The following is a 16421-nucleotide window of genomic DNA, read 5'->3' on the forward strand; positions in this document are numbered from 1 at the left end:
AATAAGTTGACCAGAAAATTTAGACACATCCTTAACATTTTCATAAAGTTCCATCTTTATTACTAGGAAATAGATGAGAACGTTAACAATAATCATGTCTGTATGGTAGCCACAGAATTTTCTTGGTTTTATGTTTGTTTTAATATTATAAGAATATTATTTATAGAATGAGGAAGCAATTAAGAAAAAAATTTCATGTGCATAAAATGCATGCTAAAACTATAGTAAATACATTTAGGTTATGGAAATGGCTTTTTGTGAGCCAAGAATCTAAATTTCCAAAACCTTTCTAACATTTTATTTTCTTTAAACTTTATATTTTAAGATACATTAATTGCCACAAATTCCAAAAATTTTTACAGAGAATTAAAAAAGCTTTTAAAGAACTATCATTTTAAAATCAACAAATTAGCTGGGCATGGTGGCGTATGCTTGTAATGCCAGCATTCGGGAGGCTGAGACCTGAGGATTGTGGTTCATGGACAGCCTCAGCTACTTAGTGAGGCCCTCTGCAACTTAGTGAGACCTGGTTTCAAAATAAAGAATAAAAAATAGGGCAGGGGGTGTAGCTCGGGGGTAGAATGCCCCTGGGTTCCATCCCCAGACCCGCAAAAAAAAAAAAACAAAACAAAACAAAAAACAATAAAATCAACAAATTAACTGAAATTGCATTATAAAAATGTAGACATTAAACAAAGCTGACTGAAGTCTGATTAGCTGATTTGCTTTGTGTATCATACTCAAACGGATGAAAGTTATATAAGCTAGCTTGAAAGTTCTCGGAAAGAGATCCTGAGATCCTTGTTCCTCCATCTATAGGCCTAGAGTAGCTACTTAAATCTTCTGTAGGTAAATTTGGATGAAAATTGACTTGATGGATGGCGGGATGAAGGTGAATTAGCATAAATAAATTGATTTGTCTGATTGTGTGTTTCCTGACTCCTATTATACTAAAGGAAAAGAATTATATATATATATATATATATGTATATATATATATATATATATATATATATATATATTTTTTTTTTTTTGTAAGGTTGCCCTTGAAGATATTTTAATAAAATCCTGGAATCAATACACAATATTAAAATGATTAAATGAAGTAACAAAAAGGATATAGCTATATGCAAACCTGAAGTTAAAAATACTGTATTTTATATTCATGTAAGCAATTTTTTCAAGTCTAGTTTTAGATAAGAAGCTGAACATTTTCAGGGGGCAGTGGAAGTTGAACCTACGGGACACTGTATCTCTGAGATATACCCCCCTGCCTATTTATTTATTTATTTGTACTGGAGATTGAACTCACAGACTCTGAGCTACACCCATATAAAATAAAGGCTAAAGTCTTTATTTTGAGACAAGGTCTTGCTAAGTTGCCGAGGTCTCACTTAAATTGTTGAGGCTGGCATCGAACCTGTGATCCTCCTGTTGCAGCATTGCAAGTACTGGGATTACAAATGTGCACTATCATTCCAGATTATTTTTAAATTTTGAAACAGGGTCTTGTTAAGTAACTGAGGTTGACCTCCAAACTGTGATCCTCCTGTCTTAGCTTTCCACGTACTGGGATTACTTGCAACACCAAGCCTGGCTTGAATATTATTTTTTCTTTTAGTATTGGGGCATTCTACCTCTGGAATATACCCTCGTCTCTTTTTACTTTCTATTTTGAAACAGGGACTCACTGGGTTACTGAAGGCCCAAATTTCTGAGGCTGGCTATAAATATACAATTCTCCTGTTTCAGCCTCCCAAGTACTGGTATTACAGGTATGTGTCACTACATCTGGCTTGAACCTTAATGTATAACAAAGATACGAGCGACTCTCCTCTATTTGAAGGGATCCCTGTGAGTAGCCCCAGCCCAATAGAAATAGCCCTTTCCTAAATTGCTTTGATATAGTCACTTTTGAATACTGTTGGGGTTTGAGCAGTCCAAATACCATCACATTGACTTCTCCAGTCTCCGTGGGTCCAGTAATCTCTTAGGCAAACACTTGCATCTGTACACTTTCTTCCCAAAGGAAATTTTGGTCAAGAGGCTGATCAAAGGAACAGAAAATGGAAACTGGATGCTTGAGTCAAGTTAACTTACCGTGTTTTTCCAGATGCTGACAACAGCTGTCCACCAGCCTGGGGACCTGTCTGTAAATAGGATTCAGACTGAGTTTCTTATCTCGGGCTTTTTCTTTTTTATTTTGAGCCTCAGCAGGCAAGGAGAGTTGCAAAGCCTCTAGTAGCCGAGACTGGTTGTCATCCAGATCGGTGATAGAATCCACGGACATGGCACCCTGAAAATGATGCATGGGCTTGAATAAGAGGGCAGACAGAAAAGAAACACAGGTGGTTCCAGATGCTGTGACGTAACCAATATTTATGCCTGTGACTATTTGTCATTCTTGAAATAATATTGGTTCATTTAATTTGTCATGCTGCTTATATCTTAAAAGGAAAAACACAAGAAAGGTAGGAAGTCTCTGCTACATAGGGTAAGGTATTGGCAGTTAGAATTTCAACAATAGACAAAATTTTCCGAGTGGAAGACAAGAGATGGGAAACATATAATTAAACTGTTTTGATCCAACCACTTCATTTCTTGAAACAAGAAAAAAATTACATACTTGATAAATGAGGTAAAGTCAGAGAAGCCTTGTGAGTGAAAAAAAATCCTCAACTATGGCCCTTAAGAGGTAGGTTTCTTAAATAAGTTTTCATAAAACAATGTTTGTTTAGTTTTTCCCAGGTGCAGCACAAAGTGCTCTATTAGGGAAGTGGTCCCAGGAAATACCTGCAGGGTGAGGGAATTTCTGTATTTATTCATCAAGCCTCAGGAATCATTGATTGAGGACAACCTCTGGTAGGGATGGGGAGGTGACCTTATCTCCTCAGTACTTACAACTTGCTATTTGCATCTGCCAGGAACCCACAGGTATCACAGAAAGCCCTCAGCAGAGAGGTGACTTTTGGCAGATGGAAGGTAGGTTGGCTTGCTGGGAATAGTAACCTTGTATGCTCTAGCCACCATCTATGATGCAGCACACAGGGAAATCTTGCTGCTGGTGTTGTAGTATGGCCCGTGAAGAGGAGGGCATATTTGGGAAGCTCATTGTTTAATCCCTAGATTCCTGGAAAGGTCAAATTTAGAGTTTTGATTTAGTGTGTTAGGGGTCTGTATACAGTCTGAGAGACAATGGCAGGCTTAGAAGAACAAATTCATCCAGCAAGTTTAAGAAATCCATAGTTTTGTCATTTTTCACTTAACTGTAGTCATCGATATAGTAATAAACACCAGGGCTGCAGGTCTCACTTTACTTTGGAGAAGCACTGAAATTTGTTGGCTGATTTACAAATTGTGTTTTATTTTTACTTTAAAATGGGGTCTCACTAAGTTGTTGAAGCTGGCTGTGAACTTGTGTTCCTCCTGTCTTCGCCTCCCAAGTACTGGGATTACAGGTGTGTACCACCATGCCCAGATGAACCATAGGTTTTAAGTGGGGTGTGTCTGCAATTTTGGCTAGGATGGTCTTCAGTGGATGGAGGTGGCAAAGATTTAAGTCATCGAGGCCTGAGGAAAGTGAGACCTAGGAAGGTCTTAGTAACCCAGGAAGTCTTAGGGATGCTTATCAATTGCCAGCCAGTCTGCCGATTGTGTGTTTCAAAGAAGGGTGGGGAGGGAATGGGGTGGGAATTGGGTAGGGGTTAAATCAGTGATGTGTACATGTCTGTACATACACGTTTTTTTTACCCCAATATGATGTATGAATATAATACACCAATTAAAAGTGCTAAATATCACAGTGTCTAGAACATAGTACTCACTCATCATTGGTACCATATTGTTATAGTATTGATTTGAAAGTAGCTACATATTAGAGTCTATAGTTCTCTTTAAGATAAAAGAATGTTCCAGATAAAGAAAAATCAAATTATTTATGAAGACCCATAGCCAATTCATTTGGCCAGGCATGTTCTCAGACTGGTAATGAAGAAATTATCAAAAAAAAAAAAAACACCGTGCACTGCCTTCAAGCCTCGGCACTTAGGAGAAAAGTCTAGCAAGAAAGTGGAAGATGACAACAGATTTGGACCAGTGTTGATGGTATAGAATGTTTAGGATGTTGTGGGATACAGGGGTCACGAAGAAGGAACACCCAATAGCTTTGAGAGGTGTCAGTAGAAAACTTGTGTGTATGCACCAGCAGTCTTCTGCACAGAGAAAATTCTTCCAGAATGAAACGGACACAAACTACATATACAGTTTTCCTGTGAGCAAAGACTCAGAGCAGCCTTACACATCTTCAGCTTTCCTAGCCTCAGAGGAATCCTGGCCAACTCACCCGCCTCCTGGCCCGAGGAGCCGGCTCTGGGGTGTTTGGGGATGTTGACTCATTTGGTGTTTCTGAGGTTGAACTGAGAGATGAGTTACTGCTTGAGAGTTCTTTGTTTTGTCTTTTGTTTCCAAATGGGAGGAGAGAAGCCACAAAATCGGATGCATCCCTCTGCTCATCCCTCTGTGAGTCCTGCTTGAGTTTATAGGCCCGGTCATTGGCAATGACTTGGGATAAAGGCATTCCAAATGCCTGTGGGATGAATTCTGGAATCAAAAAACAGACATTCACATTCAGAGACTGGCCAGCTTGGTGAAGACTCTCATTCTCTTGTCAGATGGAAGGGTGAACATATTCAAATGATTGTTTTCTGAAGAGCGGATTAATCAATCAACATACAGAGATGACCTAGTTTTCATCAGAATGGACAAGATTTTCCATTTCAACCAAGAATGCTAGTCAGTATAAATGCTCATTTTGGAAATCCAGTTGTCCAATTTTTTTCTCTACATGCCTCAAGTCTATTTTCAAGGAAATAAACTTACAGGAAAGTATAACATTTTGGATAGAACGTAAATACTTTATGACCTTGAATATACAATTTTACCATCTGTTAGTCTTTCATTTGTATGTCTCAGAAGCCCTTGACGGCTACAAGGCAGGAAGAGACTGCATTCATCCATACATCGAACAAGAATTTATTGAACACCTAGTATGAGCCACATCAAGTCACATAATGGGGAATGCTACAAAGGCTATAAAAAGTCCAGTCTTTACTGATGAAGAGTGTAGAGTATGGGGTAGGAGTGGAAGATACACAGAGTAAGGTATATAACTAATTATAATAGAGTGACTATCTGGTGTTAATAGAGAGATGCAGGAAATGAAGACTGGCATTCTGTTGAGTAGGTACACTTTGTGTTTCCCAATAAAGCAGGCAGCATGTCGAATGTTAACTCAGGAGGCAGAGGAGTAACTTGGAAACAGCGTGGGAAGAAGTTTCTTTTGTTTTCTTGTGTCCTTGTCCCCATATCCTATCGTCAACCAGCTGGGTTGGGGCTGTCACCACTTGATGTACACTCGAGCAGACTGGCCGACTCCATCATAGTATGCATATTTGGTGGGAAGTCCAGGACAAAATTTGATAAACTTCTAATAGTAACAATTTTGGAGAAGGGACATACTGCAGAGGTATATGGCTTTATTTGGAAGTATACACATACTTCTTTTCCGTAACTCGGTTGTAAATCCAATTGTATATGTGTATGTTGGATCATTAAGGACAAGCATTTTCTCAGTGATATTTCAGATTCATGCCGAGAAGCATTAATAATTCAATCAAGTGCATTATTCCCATTAGACTCAAAATCAAGTCTTCAGCAGTAGCAAATTGAAGTCCAGCCTCTCCTTTGTTTCTATAAGCCTTATGGCTGAAGCCAGGATGATCAAGGGAAAATAATTCTAAGGTTGTTGTGCTTAGAGTGAAAATGCCAACATTAAATCAGGGGGAAAGAGGCTTTAAAAGGTTTTCCTCCCAGATTCATGGCAACATTTTGAACTAGGCTAAAAGCCAAGTCTGCATTAAGAGCAGAAACGCTACTTTAAAGGCCTGTACCTCTGCTTCAACCAAAATGGGTAATTTGTTTTGAAGTAAAAAAAAAATTTCCTAACTTCATTTGGGGGTTTTCAGAGTGCTTGCCATTATCTATCAACATGCTAGGTGACAGGTGATAATAATAAAGTTAGGGGTCTCTCCTTTAAGTGATTAATAGATAGAATATAGCAGGATTTGATATGTGCTATTGACCAAAGGCTGTTTCTATTCCTAGCAAAAGTCGGAAGCCAAGGGGACAGGATCAGATCACCAGCTGAGCACGCTGAAGATTTATGATATGAATCGGTCCTATCTTGCCTGTAGAAATAACCAAATACTTGTATTTCAAAAATATTGCAGGAGTCTAGAAAGATGTGGATGGTAAGCTTGACAGATACATGACATTTACATAACCAGATGGGGAATAATAACAACCAAAAGCACATTGAAATGTGCCAGGTGACACATGGCTGCTCCTGGAGGCATGTGCAGAGCAGGGAAGGGGACTACGGCATCCTCTCTTAGACATTTCTTCCATAGAAGAAAACCCAACTAGACTCATTTAGTAATTTCTAATATTTCTGGAAAAAGAAAGAAATATTGTTTCCTTAGGAATCCATCACTATAATTTTGTACATTGGAAATAACTGAATCAAATGAAGCACATGACATACATGAAGTCATACTCCTTCACTCTTGTTTTGTTTTTGGTTTTGTGGTACTGGAGATTGGCCCCAGGAGCATTCTACCTCCTACCACACTCTCAGCCCTATTTTATTTTTTATCTCAAGACAGGGTCTGGTTAAGTTGCTGAGACTAGCTTGTAATCAGCAATCCTCCTGCCTCAGCCTCCCAAGTACTGGGGTTCCAGGCATGCATTACAGCACCCAGCTCTCCATCACTTTTTTCTTCTTTTTTTAGTACCATCTAAGAGTTGGAGGCACCCACAACACATTTTTATTTCTCTCTAGTAGGATTTCTCTTCTGGCAAGTATGATTTTCTTCCCCATTTTTATGGGCATGTTGTAATCATAGATCATGATGATGTTCTGAGCAATAGAGCAGGCATGCACATGTCGCTTGGCGAGCTTCACCTTCCTGCCCGCCTCACTGCCTTCTCTTCCCCCTACCCAATATTGAGATTGCCATTGGTAGCTTTGTACATGTGTAGCATGTTGAGTGAAGTGTTTCCTTCATCAGGCCTTCCCCCTTTTTTCATTCCCCTCCATTGTTCACTGTGGCTTCTCCTTTGTCTAGAGTCCCTTTTGTATCTCAATCTCTCCCTAGCATCTACAGATGAGGGGAAACATATATGACCTTTCATGTTCTGTGATTGGCTAATCTCACTTAGCATGTTCTTCTCTAGATCTATCCATTTTCCTGCGTCTTATATACTTTTGGTCTTTTTATGGCTGAGTAGGATTCCAGTGTGTTTATATATCCCATAGTTTCATAATCCATTCATTTGTTGATGGATACCTAGGCTGATTCCGTATTTTGGCTATTGTGAACTGTGCTGCTATAAATAGATTTTTGATGCTATCTCTAGTTTCTTGTCGCTTTTTCTGATGATTCTCTCAAGCTTCACGAAAACGTCCTCTCTATTCTCTAAACTGTGCAGTGCATATAAAATCTCCATAAAACTCCTTCCTGAACACTATTTCTTCTTAAAATATGTCTACTGTAGCTGGATGTGGTGGCACATGCCTGTAATCCCAGTACTTGGGAGTTCGAGACAGGAGAATGGCAGGGTTGAGTCTAGTCTCAGAAATTTAGTGACACTCTGTTTCCAAATAAGAAATAATAAGGGAAAGGGTGTAGCCTAGAGGTAGAATGCCCCTGGGTTTGATTCCCAGTACCACACACACAGAAAAATCAGTCATTCCTTCCTTAGTACAGTATGTTGGCATCTCAGTGCTCTTAGCATACAGAACCAAAGTCCTGCTGTGGCTCAGACAGTCCTACATGAGCTGGCTGCTCTCTACCCATCCCTGGAACCACACACACTTCCTCTGGTTCTTTCTGGGGCCAGAAACAATGGATATCACATCCTAAATCATGGTTTATGTTCACTGAGGAGCCTGCTCACCAGCTGTCCTCATCAAGTAACAACATTGCAGTGATGGCATTAAATATGTTTTCTTTGTAGATTTCTACATGGTGATTATTTTTTGTTTTTTAATTTTTAAAATTTTTGATAATTGTATTGGTGCATCGTAATTATACAACATAGTAAGATTCAAAGTGTTGTATTTGTATATGCACACATCACTCAGTGTGTTTGGCTCTGGATCCCCTCTCTGGCATCCCTTCCTCCTTACACATGTTAGTGAGTTTGGTAGTGACATCAGCATATCATCATATATATGGTGATATTGATGCTAGGTTTTTTCTGTTGTTATTTAATATGAGGCAAAAGTGGAAGTTGTATAAACTATTCTTTTTTTTTTTTTTTTTTGCAGTACTGGGGATGGAACCCAGGGGCATTCTACCTCTGAGCTATACCGCCGGTCCTATTTTTTTATTCTTTCTTTTGAAACAGAGTCTCACTGAGTTGCAAAGGGCCTCACTAAGTAGCTGAGTCTGGCCGCAAACCACAACTCTCTCTTCTCAGCCTCCCAAATGTTGGGATTACAAGTGTGCTCCACCACACCCGACATCAACTGTTCTTACATAGCATTACTTCACAGCTCATGGACAGTGACACATCTGGACAGTGAGTAGCAATACAATAGGGGATAATAGAATTTCAAGATAATAGGATTTCAGGAAAAAAGAAAGGTGCTGGGGAAGAGGAAGAAGAAGTTTAGCAGGATGGGTTTAGGAGAGAACCACACCAAGATATGTCATGTGTATCACTTTGAATATCACTAACATGTATAATCATATTGTACCACTTGTATCACTTTGAATATTACTAATGCCTATAATCATATTGCACCAACAAAATTCTAAAAATAAGTATTCCCAGATTTTATGTTGATAAATATATGGAATAATGTGACAATGTCCTGAGGGAGGGGATCTATTTTCCTGAGTTATACCACTGTAAAACCGAATCCCCATGTGCTCCGATTAAGAGGCACAGTAACTGGAACAAAGTAGCTATTTTTAAACCTTCCACTCCAAACTGATTTCTTCTTGACACAAGAAAGAATTATTTTTCTAAAGTTTTGAAAGTTTTACAAACCCTTTCTGGTTGCCGGGTAATTAAGAGAACTTAAAGGCTTGGGACTACTCTGTGTGAAAAATGTGTTTTCTGAACCCATGTCAATCTTGAAATAGTTTCCGTGTAGAAGTCAAACGTTATATAAGGGAACACCATGAGTGGCAGGAGGGACACAGGAGTGTCACAGGATCTGCTGTGTACTATACCCTGGCAATTCAATATTACACAGGCATGATTCATGATTCATTCTGATGGGATCAATTAATTCAGTGGCATATCAAACATTTGTGAATCACTCTTCACTGGGAGAGCAACCACATTCTAAAAAACTGTTCTTATTTATTTTTAGATGGCCTAAACCAAGAGGTCATTTAGAGTTTCCTGTTTTCCTTCTTTGACTTTTGGATTCGAATAATGATCTTTTTTCACATGTGCAGCTGTTATGAACCCAAATGCTAATATTCAAGGGGAAGGAAACAATGTGAACCAATTGCAATTGTGCCAGACTGGCACGCCACCACCCTCATGCCATGGACCCAGGCCATCGCAGTGTGGCCATAGACTGGGCTTTATGTTTAGAAAAGATGTCATTTAATTACTCTTCACTTAAGCTTAAGATGCTTTGTTTTTCAATACCAAGTCTACTTTATTAAAAAAAACAAACCTTTTTTTATTTGCCGTGAAGCCTCCTCCTTCTCCCTTTAGTTGGCTAGGCCATGTGACATTTCTTTGGAATCAATCAGAAGCTGCCTTTGCTTCCCCAGTCCACTCTCTGTGTGGCAGCATAGAATACTGCCAAGCTTTTACTGAGCCCCTAGAAGATCAGTCTGCAAAATATATAATGGCATCCGGGAATAGTGGCACATGCTTGTAATCCCAGCACTTGGGAGGCTGAGACAGGAGGATTGCAGTTTGTGGTCAAACTCAGCTATGTAGTGAGGTCCTTTGCATCTCACTGAGTCCTTGTTTCAAAATAAAGAATAAAAAACAGGGCCTGGGGTGTAGCTCCAAGATAGAATGCCTTGGATTCCATCCCCAGCACTGAAAAAAAAATGTAGAATGGACACTGTGAATTGTGCTATACAAACATGGATATGCATGTATCACTATCGTATCCTGTCTTTAATTCCATTGGAAAGATACCCAGTGGAGGTATAGCTGCATCTGTGGTGGTTCTATTCTCAATTGTCTGAGAAACTGCCACACTGATCTCCTTACTGGCTGTACTATTTGCAGTTCCACTAACAGTGTATATGAGTTCCTATTTCCTTACATCCTAGCAGCATTTATTATTGTTTGTGTTCTGGATGATTGCCATTCTAACCAGAGTTAGATGGAATCTCAGTGTAGTTTTCATTTGCATTTTCCTGATTGCTAATGCTGTTGAACATTTGTCATTTGAAGGAAAATGGATGGAGCTCGAGACTATTATGCTAAGTGAGATCTAGAGCCAGTCTCTGAAATTCAAGGGTCATGTTTTCTCTCATTTGTGGAAGCTAGACAGAAATTGGGAAAAAAAGGGACTTCGGAAGAGAGAGCAGTAGAAGTGGAAGGAGATTAAGGGAGAGCGGTGGAGAAGGGAAAAGGAGACTTGATAAAAGTAACAGTTCAAATAATACTGTGTCTATGTATGAAGGTATCAATACCAATTATGATAATATTTATGGGGAGAGTAGAGTGGAGTGGGATCTGAAGGGAAACACATCAAACACTGTGCACATGTATAGACCTATCACTCTGAAACTTGTTATAATACATAAGTACAATGTACCAATAAATATATATTAAAAATGTATGATGGCTCAGTACATATTGGTCAGTTATTATTATTATTATTATTATTATTATTATTATTATTATTATTAGTGGTACTGGGGTTCCTGGAAGCCCTTCTACCTCCGGGCTACACTCCCAGACCTATTTTATTTTTTGGAAACAGGGTCTCCTAAGCCAGTGCTGCTGGCTTCGAACCTGCAGGATTCTCCTGACTTCACCTCCCAAGCGCGGGGATTACAAGCGTGCGCCACCGTGCCCAGCCATATTGGTCAGTTATGTCCCTACACTCTCCTATTCTTGCTTCCTGCTTGTTTCAGATGCATATAAACCAGGATACACATGCATCTTCTTTTGGGGGAATGTAAACATCTATCTCCTGCTGCAAAAGTGCTCATTGTTCTTAGTCTATCCTGAACAGTTCATTTCTGAAGAATCACCTAAAGTTTATCTTACAAAGATTTAAATCCCAGTATCACTATCATTATCCTAGAATAAATCAATTTTAAGACATAATGCATAACCAATATAGCAGTCTTCCTTTAGCCACAGTGTTACTTTCTATGGTTTGTTACCTACAGTTAACCATGGTCCATATATATTAAGTGGAAAATTCCAGAAATAAGAAACTCATAAGTTTCAAATAGTCTTTGTTATAGTATATGATTATAATTGTCCTATTTTTATTATTAGTTGATAACTTTTCACTGTGCATGGTTTATAAATTAAACTATCATAAATGTATAGGAAAAACGTTTTATCTATCATCTATTTATCTCTCTTTCTATGATTTTGTACTATGTGTAGTTTCAGGCATCTGAGGAAGGTTTTTGAAAAGTATCCTCGAAAAAGGAGGACTACTTACCAACCTGAATGATCCTTTAAAGATATTATGAGTACAGAGAATTGGTCTAATTTAGACAGATAAAGCTATTCTATTACAGAAATAGAATGAACAAAAGTCTAGTGAAGAAGAGCAATATGGCTCCTAATACTCATGTCATCAAAAATAAGGGTGATATCAATTGAATATAATAAGATGTATCAATGATATATAGCTGAGCAACCCTTTGCCTTCATTATCTAGAAGCAGACTGCTAGAATAGGACATGTCCTGATGAGTATCCTTGTTAAATATGAACCAGAATTCTTGTTTTAGTAGTTGTACATTTCAGGCTCATAAAAACATGAATTCCCAAAGTACCTCTTTAGACCAATGGACTCAGACTTCTTGGGCTAGGGGATTGGGCATTAGGTTGTCTTTTTCTTTAACTATTTTTTATTTGTCTCTCTGGTGTTTGGTTTGTTTGTTTCCAGTACTGGGGAGGGAACTCAGGGCCTCGTGTACGTGCAGGTCTGGGGATGGAACCCAGTAGCATTTGACCTCCGAGCTACACACCTTGCCCTATTTTTTATTCTTTATTTTTAAACCGGTTCTCACTGAGTTGCAGAGGGCCTCACTAAGTAGCTGAGGCTGTCCTCAAACCACGATCCTCCAGGTCTCAGCTTCCCAAATGCTGAGATTACAAGTGTGAGCCACCATGCCCAACTTGGGCATTAGAATTTTTAAAGGCTCCATAAATGAGTGTATTGCCATGCTCAACTCCTTTTCTCCAACCTGAAGTAAACATTCAAGATGTATGAAAATATTTTGGTTGGATGTCAGGGCTAATAGCATCTAGTGAGTAGAAACCAGGGATGCTACTAAACATCCTACAGGGCACAGGACAACTGCAACCAGAAAGATTTTTTTCTAGTCTAAAATGCCAATAGTACCAAGGGCAAGAAGACCTGGTCTAAGGGAAGCAAAAAATAATTTTCCATTCTTTATATTTCTTTATTTCCAAATGACATCCAGAAAATAGCATGATCCTTTAGGCTCAGCTCAAACTATGGGGGTCAATTCTGGTATCAATAGTCTAGAGTAGGTCTTGTCCAATATGGATCATAATGTACCTATTTTTAAAACCCTTGGTTTCATTGCTTTATATTACTTTTCAAGCAGAAATTAAATTATTATATAAAATAACTCAAAAGTGTGACATATGTCTGTCCTCATTCAACACTCATTCACTATGACACATAAAATGAAAATACATTTGTATGACCACACTATTCAGCAGTCATCTTGTATGAAACCATAAGAATGAGCCATAAAAAATGAACCGTGCTAATGAGGCCCAGGTGCCTATTATGCAGGCTCAAAAATATTAGTTAAAAATGACCATAAATACTCTGACAGTAGCTGAAATGTCAGTTCTAGAAATAGACATAGAATGGGTCACAAATCCATATGATCAGAGCCAGCAATTCTCAAAACATATGGAGCAAAAATAAGAATGCTGTGATCTAACATTAAAAGTGCTGAGGATGGCACATCTTCACTAACCCACGGGCTGAGACTGTTTTTTTCCAGTAGTCATGGTAGGCGAATCCAAACTCTTCCTCATTCAACAAGCCCTGCCTAACTGTCTCGATTTGCCAGACAGCTGGTTAGTGTTAGCAATGCTGTCCATGGCTACTTGACCCAGGTCTCTCTTTATGCATAACTGATTGGCCAGAATAATAGAAACCAAAAATTTGGCTGTGGCCATACTCTGCTCAAACCAGCGGAATTCATCAATTCAGTACAGGGATACTCAAATACAGAAGAGTAGACCAAGACAGACCTTAATGACATTCCACTGTAGAAATCCAGTTTACATAACAGAATTGAACCACAGAAGTCCATGCAATTCAAAAACCCCACCAAACTCGACCATGATGCTCCATGGAAGATTCATTTGTTTTAGTTATTGTATCCTCTTTACCTCTGTCTTTGTTTTTCTCCTTTCCTAGTGAATCCAGTTTCTTTCTCAAAGACTTCTTTCTCTTTTGGCCATCTGTAAATATTAAAGAATAAGAAACTGTAAAAATAAGCATGCAAGTGATATTTTACATTATCAACAATTATATTTGAGCAAAAGAATGACTTTTTCTGATTTCTCTCATAATTTGACTTTTTAAATAGAGAAACAGCTCTGAGAAAACATGAACCTCATTAGCTTCAATAGCACATACTACCCAAATATATGCTCTTTAACTTTTTTCAGTCATGGAAAGTAGAGAAAACTTCCTTTCTTTGGATATAATTTAGCTTTGACATGTAGATATGTCTGCTTGATACTATTACAAATACGACTCTTCCTTTTCCCTATGGTTATGAAAATTATTGTTCATTTTGAACCAAATACCATGAAAAGCTAAGTGTGGATAGCTTTGACTTTTATGAGTTAATTCAGCATAACTTGATAAGGAAATTTATATGGCAGTCCATAAATTCAATTCTAACTATTGGTGTATTATGTATTAACTGTGTGATTTCAGATACATCTCAGTGTTCTTCACCTACAAAATGAGAATGTCATGGGGTTGTTATTAGAAATAAATAAAACAATGCATTACAAGTACTTGATGTAGAGCTGGGTACATGCAAATCAAATTGGATCTACTTTCTTCATTGGGGTTGCATAGTATTCCATCATTAATTCAATTAATTTAAATGATTAAATTAATCATTATCCTATTGATGGATGTTAATTTTTTTCTAATTTTTTACTATAATAAGTGGAGGATGTTTTCTTTTAGCATTTGGTACTGAAATGTTCTTAATACTCCTGGTAAATCATCAAATAATAAAGATACCACTCATATCAGTGGTTAGCTGAAATTGAATTTCTCTTATGTAATGGTAAAATCTTGGCACCCATCTTTTCTAGAATGCGTTTTGGGATTATGTAGCTATCAACTTAACATATGTGTGTGGGGGTCCTCTGAGATTTATTTTTTATAACCAGTGGGCAGATTCTAAAATTCAAACAAGTTATCAATGAGCTAGAATACATGCAGGATAGAGGATATTTTTGTTTAAGGCAATGATTTTTTAAAACTTTAAAAATTTTTGGACATATCACAGATAGATATGCATAAATACAAATGTACCATTTAAATAATAATGAGAAGTTAAACTCTAAACTGTTCAACAGCCAAGTTAGGATCTCAACTATTACTAGTACTCAAGGAACCATCAATGTACCTCCCTCATCCTCCCATCATGTAATTACTAGTCTCATTTTAGCAATAGTTAATTGTTGACTTGTAGTTTTACTCTATACATGCATTTATAAAGAATGTATTTTTTCTATTTTGGGATATGTACAGATGGATCCACACTGAAAAATCTCCTCCTTGCCTCATTTATTTGCTTCACCAACACTTGTGAGATTAATTCTGTAGAACCTGTACATAGCTGTAGGTCATTTGCTGCAATTGCTATAGAGTTTTCTTGTATGAATGTACCACAGTTGATTCTCCCATTGAACTACTGATTGAAAATTTGTGTTTCTAGCTTGAGGCTATTAGGAACCATGCTTTTGAAAAATTCAATTCATGTCTTCTTTGCATATACCAGAGTCTCCCCAAGATTTACATATTGAAAGTATGGTTCCAGAACAAGCAGTAGCAGTGTTGCTGGTATCTCAGTCAACATTCTCACTGCTGTAATATAAAACAATTGTCTACACAACTTAGAGGATGGAGTATTTATTTTTTGGAGTTTCAGGGTTCAGTTCACATGAGGCAAGGTCTGTGGAGCTCAGGGCATGGTGGCAGGAAACGGAGAGAGGGAGCTGGCCATGGCTCTGCTCTTATAAATATCATGGAGCTGGAAGCAAGAAAGACCACTCAGTAAATCCATTACAGTAGATTTATCTGCTGATTAGACTACAACCCTTATAACTTAATTACAACAACTCTGAACATAAATATAATGAGCTCTTTGGGGAAAATTCTATATCTAACCATAGCATCTAGGTACTTTGTTAGAAATGCAAATTCTCCATGATTCCACCGAGAGTCACTGAATCTCGGATGGTGCCAAACAATGTGTGCTTGAATACACTAAAGGGGACACTGGAACACGCTGAAGTGTTAGAGCTGGCTCTTCAGGGTATAGATGTGGAAGCTGTATTGCTGGGTCAGCGTGTATGTAGTCTTAGAGTTTATTAGGCAATATCAAACTTTTCAAAGTAGTTCTGCTCATTTCCCTCCAGGATGAGAGTTTACCTAGTTTCACAAGTATAATGTATGCCTTAAACTCCAAAACTCCAAACAATATTGTGATGCCTATTCATGCCCAAAGGGTGAATTTTGTGAATAATGGCCTATAATAGATAAGAAAACATTTCTCTATTTACAGTAAATATAATGATTTAGTTAGAGGTAATTATAATTAGTTGGCAATTACACAAAATGACAGATGATATAAACATAATGTGAAATAAAAATGCTTTAGCTTGCCATTTTCTTTTTTTCAAATCATCAAAGAAATGACCAGAGCTAAGCAATGAAACTTCTGACTCCTATTCTTCTTCCTGGTGAACAATCAGCAGTTTCCTTTGGAGTCTTCAGTGTTCAAAGAATGTCTCATCTTTTGTTCCCAGAGAGCACAGAAAACCTGATCCAGAGGTTACCATATTATATATTTGAACCGTACAGTTTCTATTCAACCAGTT

The 16421-nt window shown here is 37.9% G+C and overlaps 1 protein-coding gene across 2 annotated transcripts in view; it reads right to left on the reverse strand.

Annotated features, from left to right (window-relative positions):
- ARHGAP6 (Rho GTPase activating protein 6) overlaps positions 1-16421 on the reverse strand; it is a gene marked incomplete at both ends in the record, with an annotated part of 524441 nt that overhangs the window by 61949 nt on the left and 446071 nt on the right. For both annotated transcript variants that reach the window (XM_080719548.1, XM_080719549.1), the window contains 3 exons: positions 2101-2296; positions 4343-4599; positions 13680-13751. In XM_080719548.1, coding sequence (XP_080575674.1) covers positions 2101-2296; positions 4343-4599; positions 13680-13751 — 525 coding nt within the window. The remainder of the gene's footprint in view (positions 1-2100; positions 2297-4342; positions 4600-13679; positions 13752-16421) is intronic.

Source organism: Muscardinus avellanarius (genome assembly GCF_963383645.1).
Source record: "Muscardinus avellanarius genome assembly, chromosome: X".
NCBI classification, from domain to species: Eukaryota; Metazoa; Chordata; class Mammalia; order Rodentia; family Gliridae; genus Muscardinus; species Muscardinus avellanarius.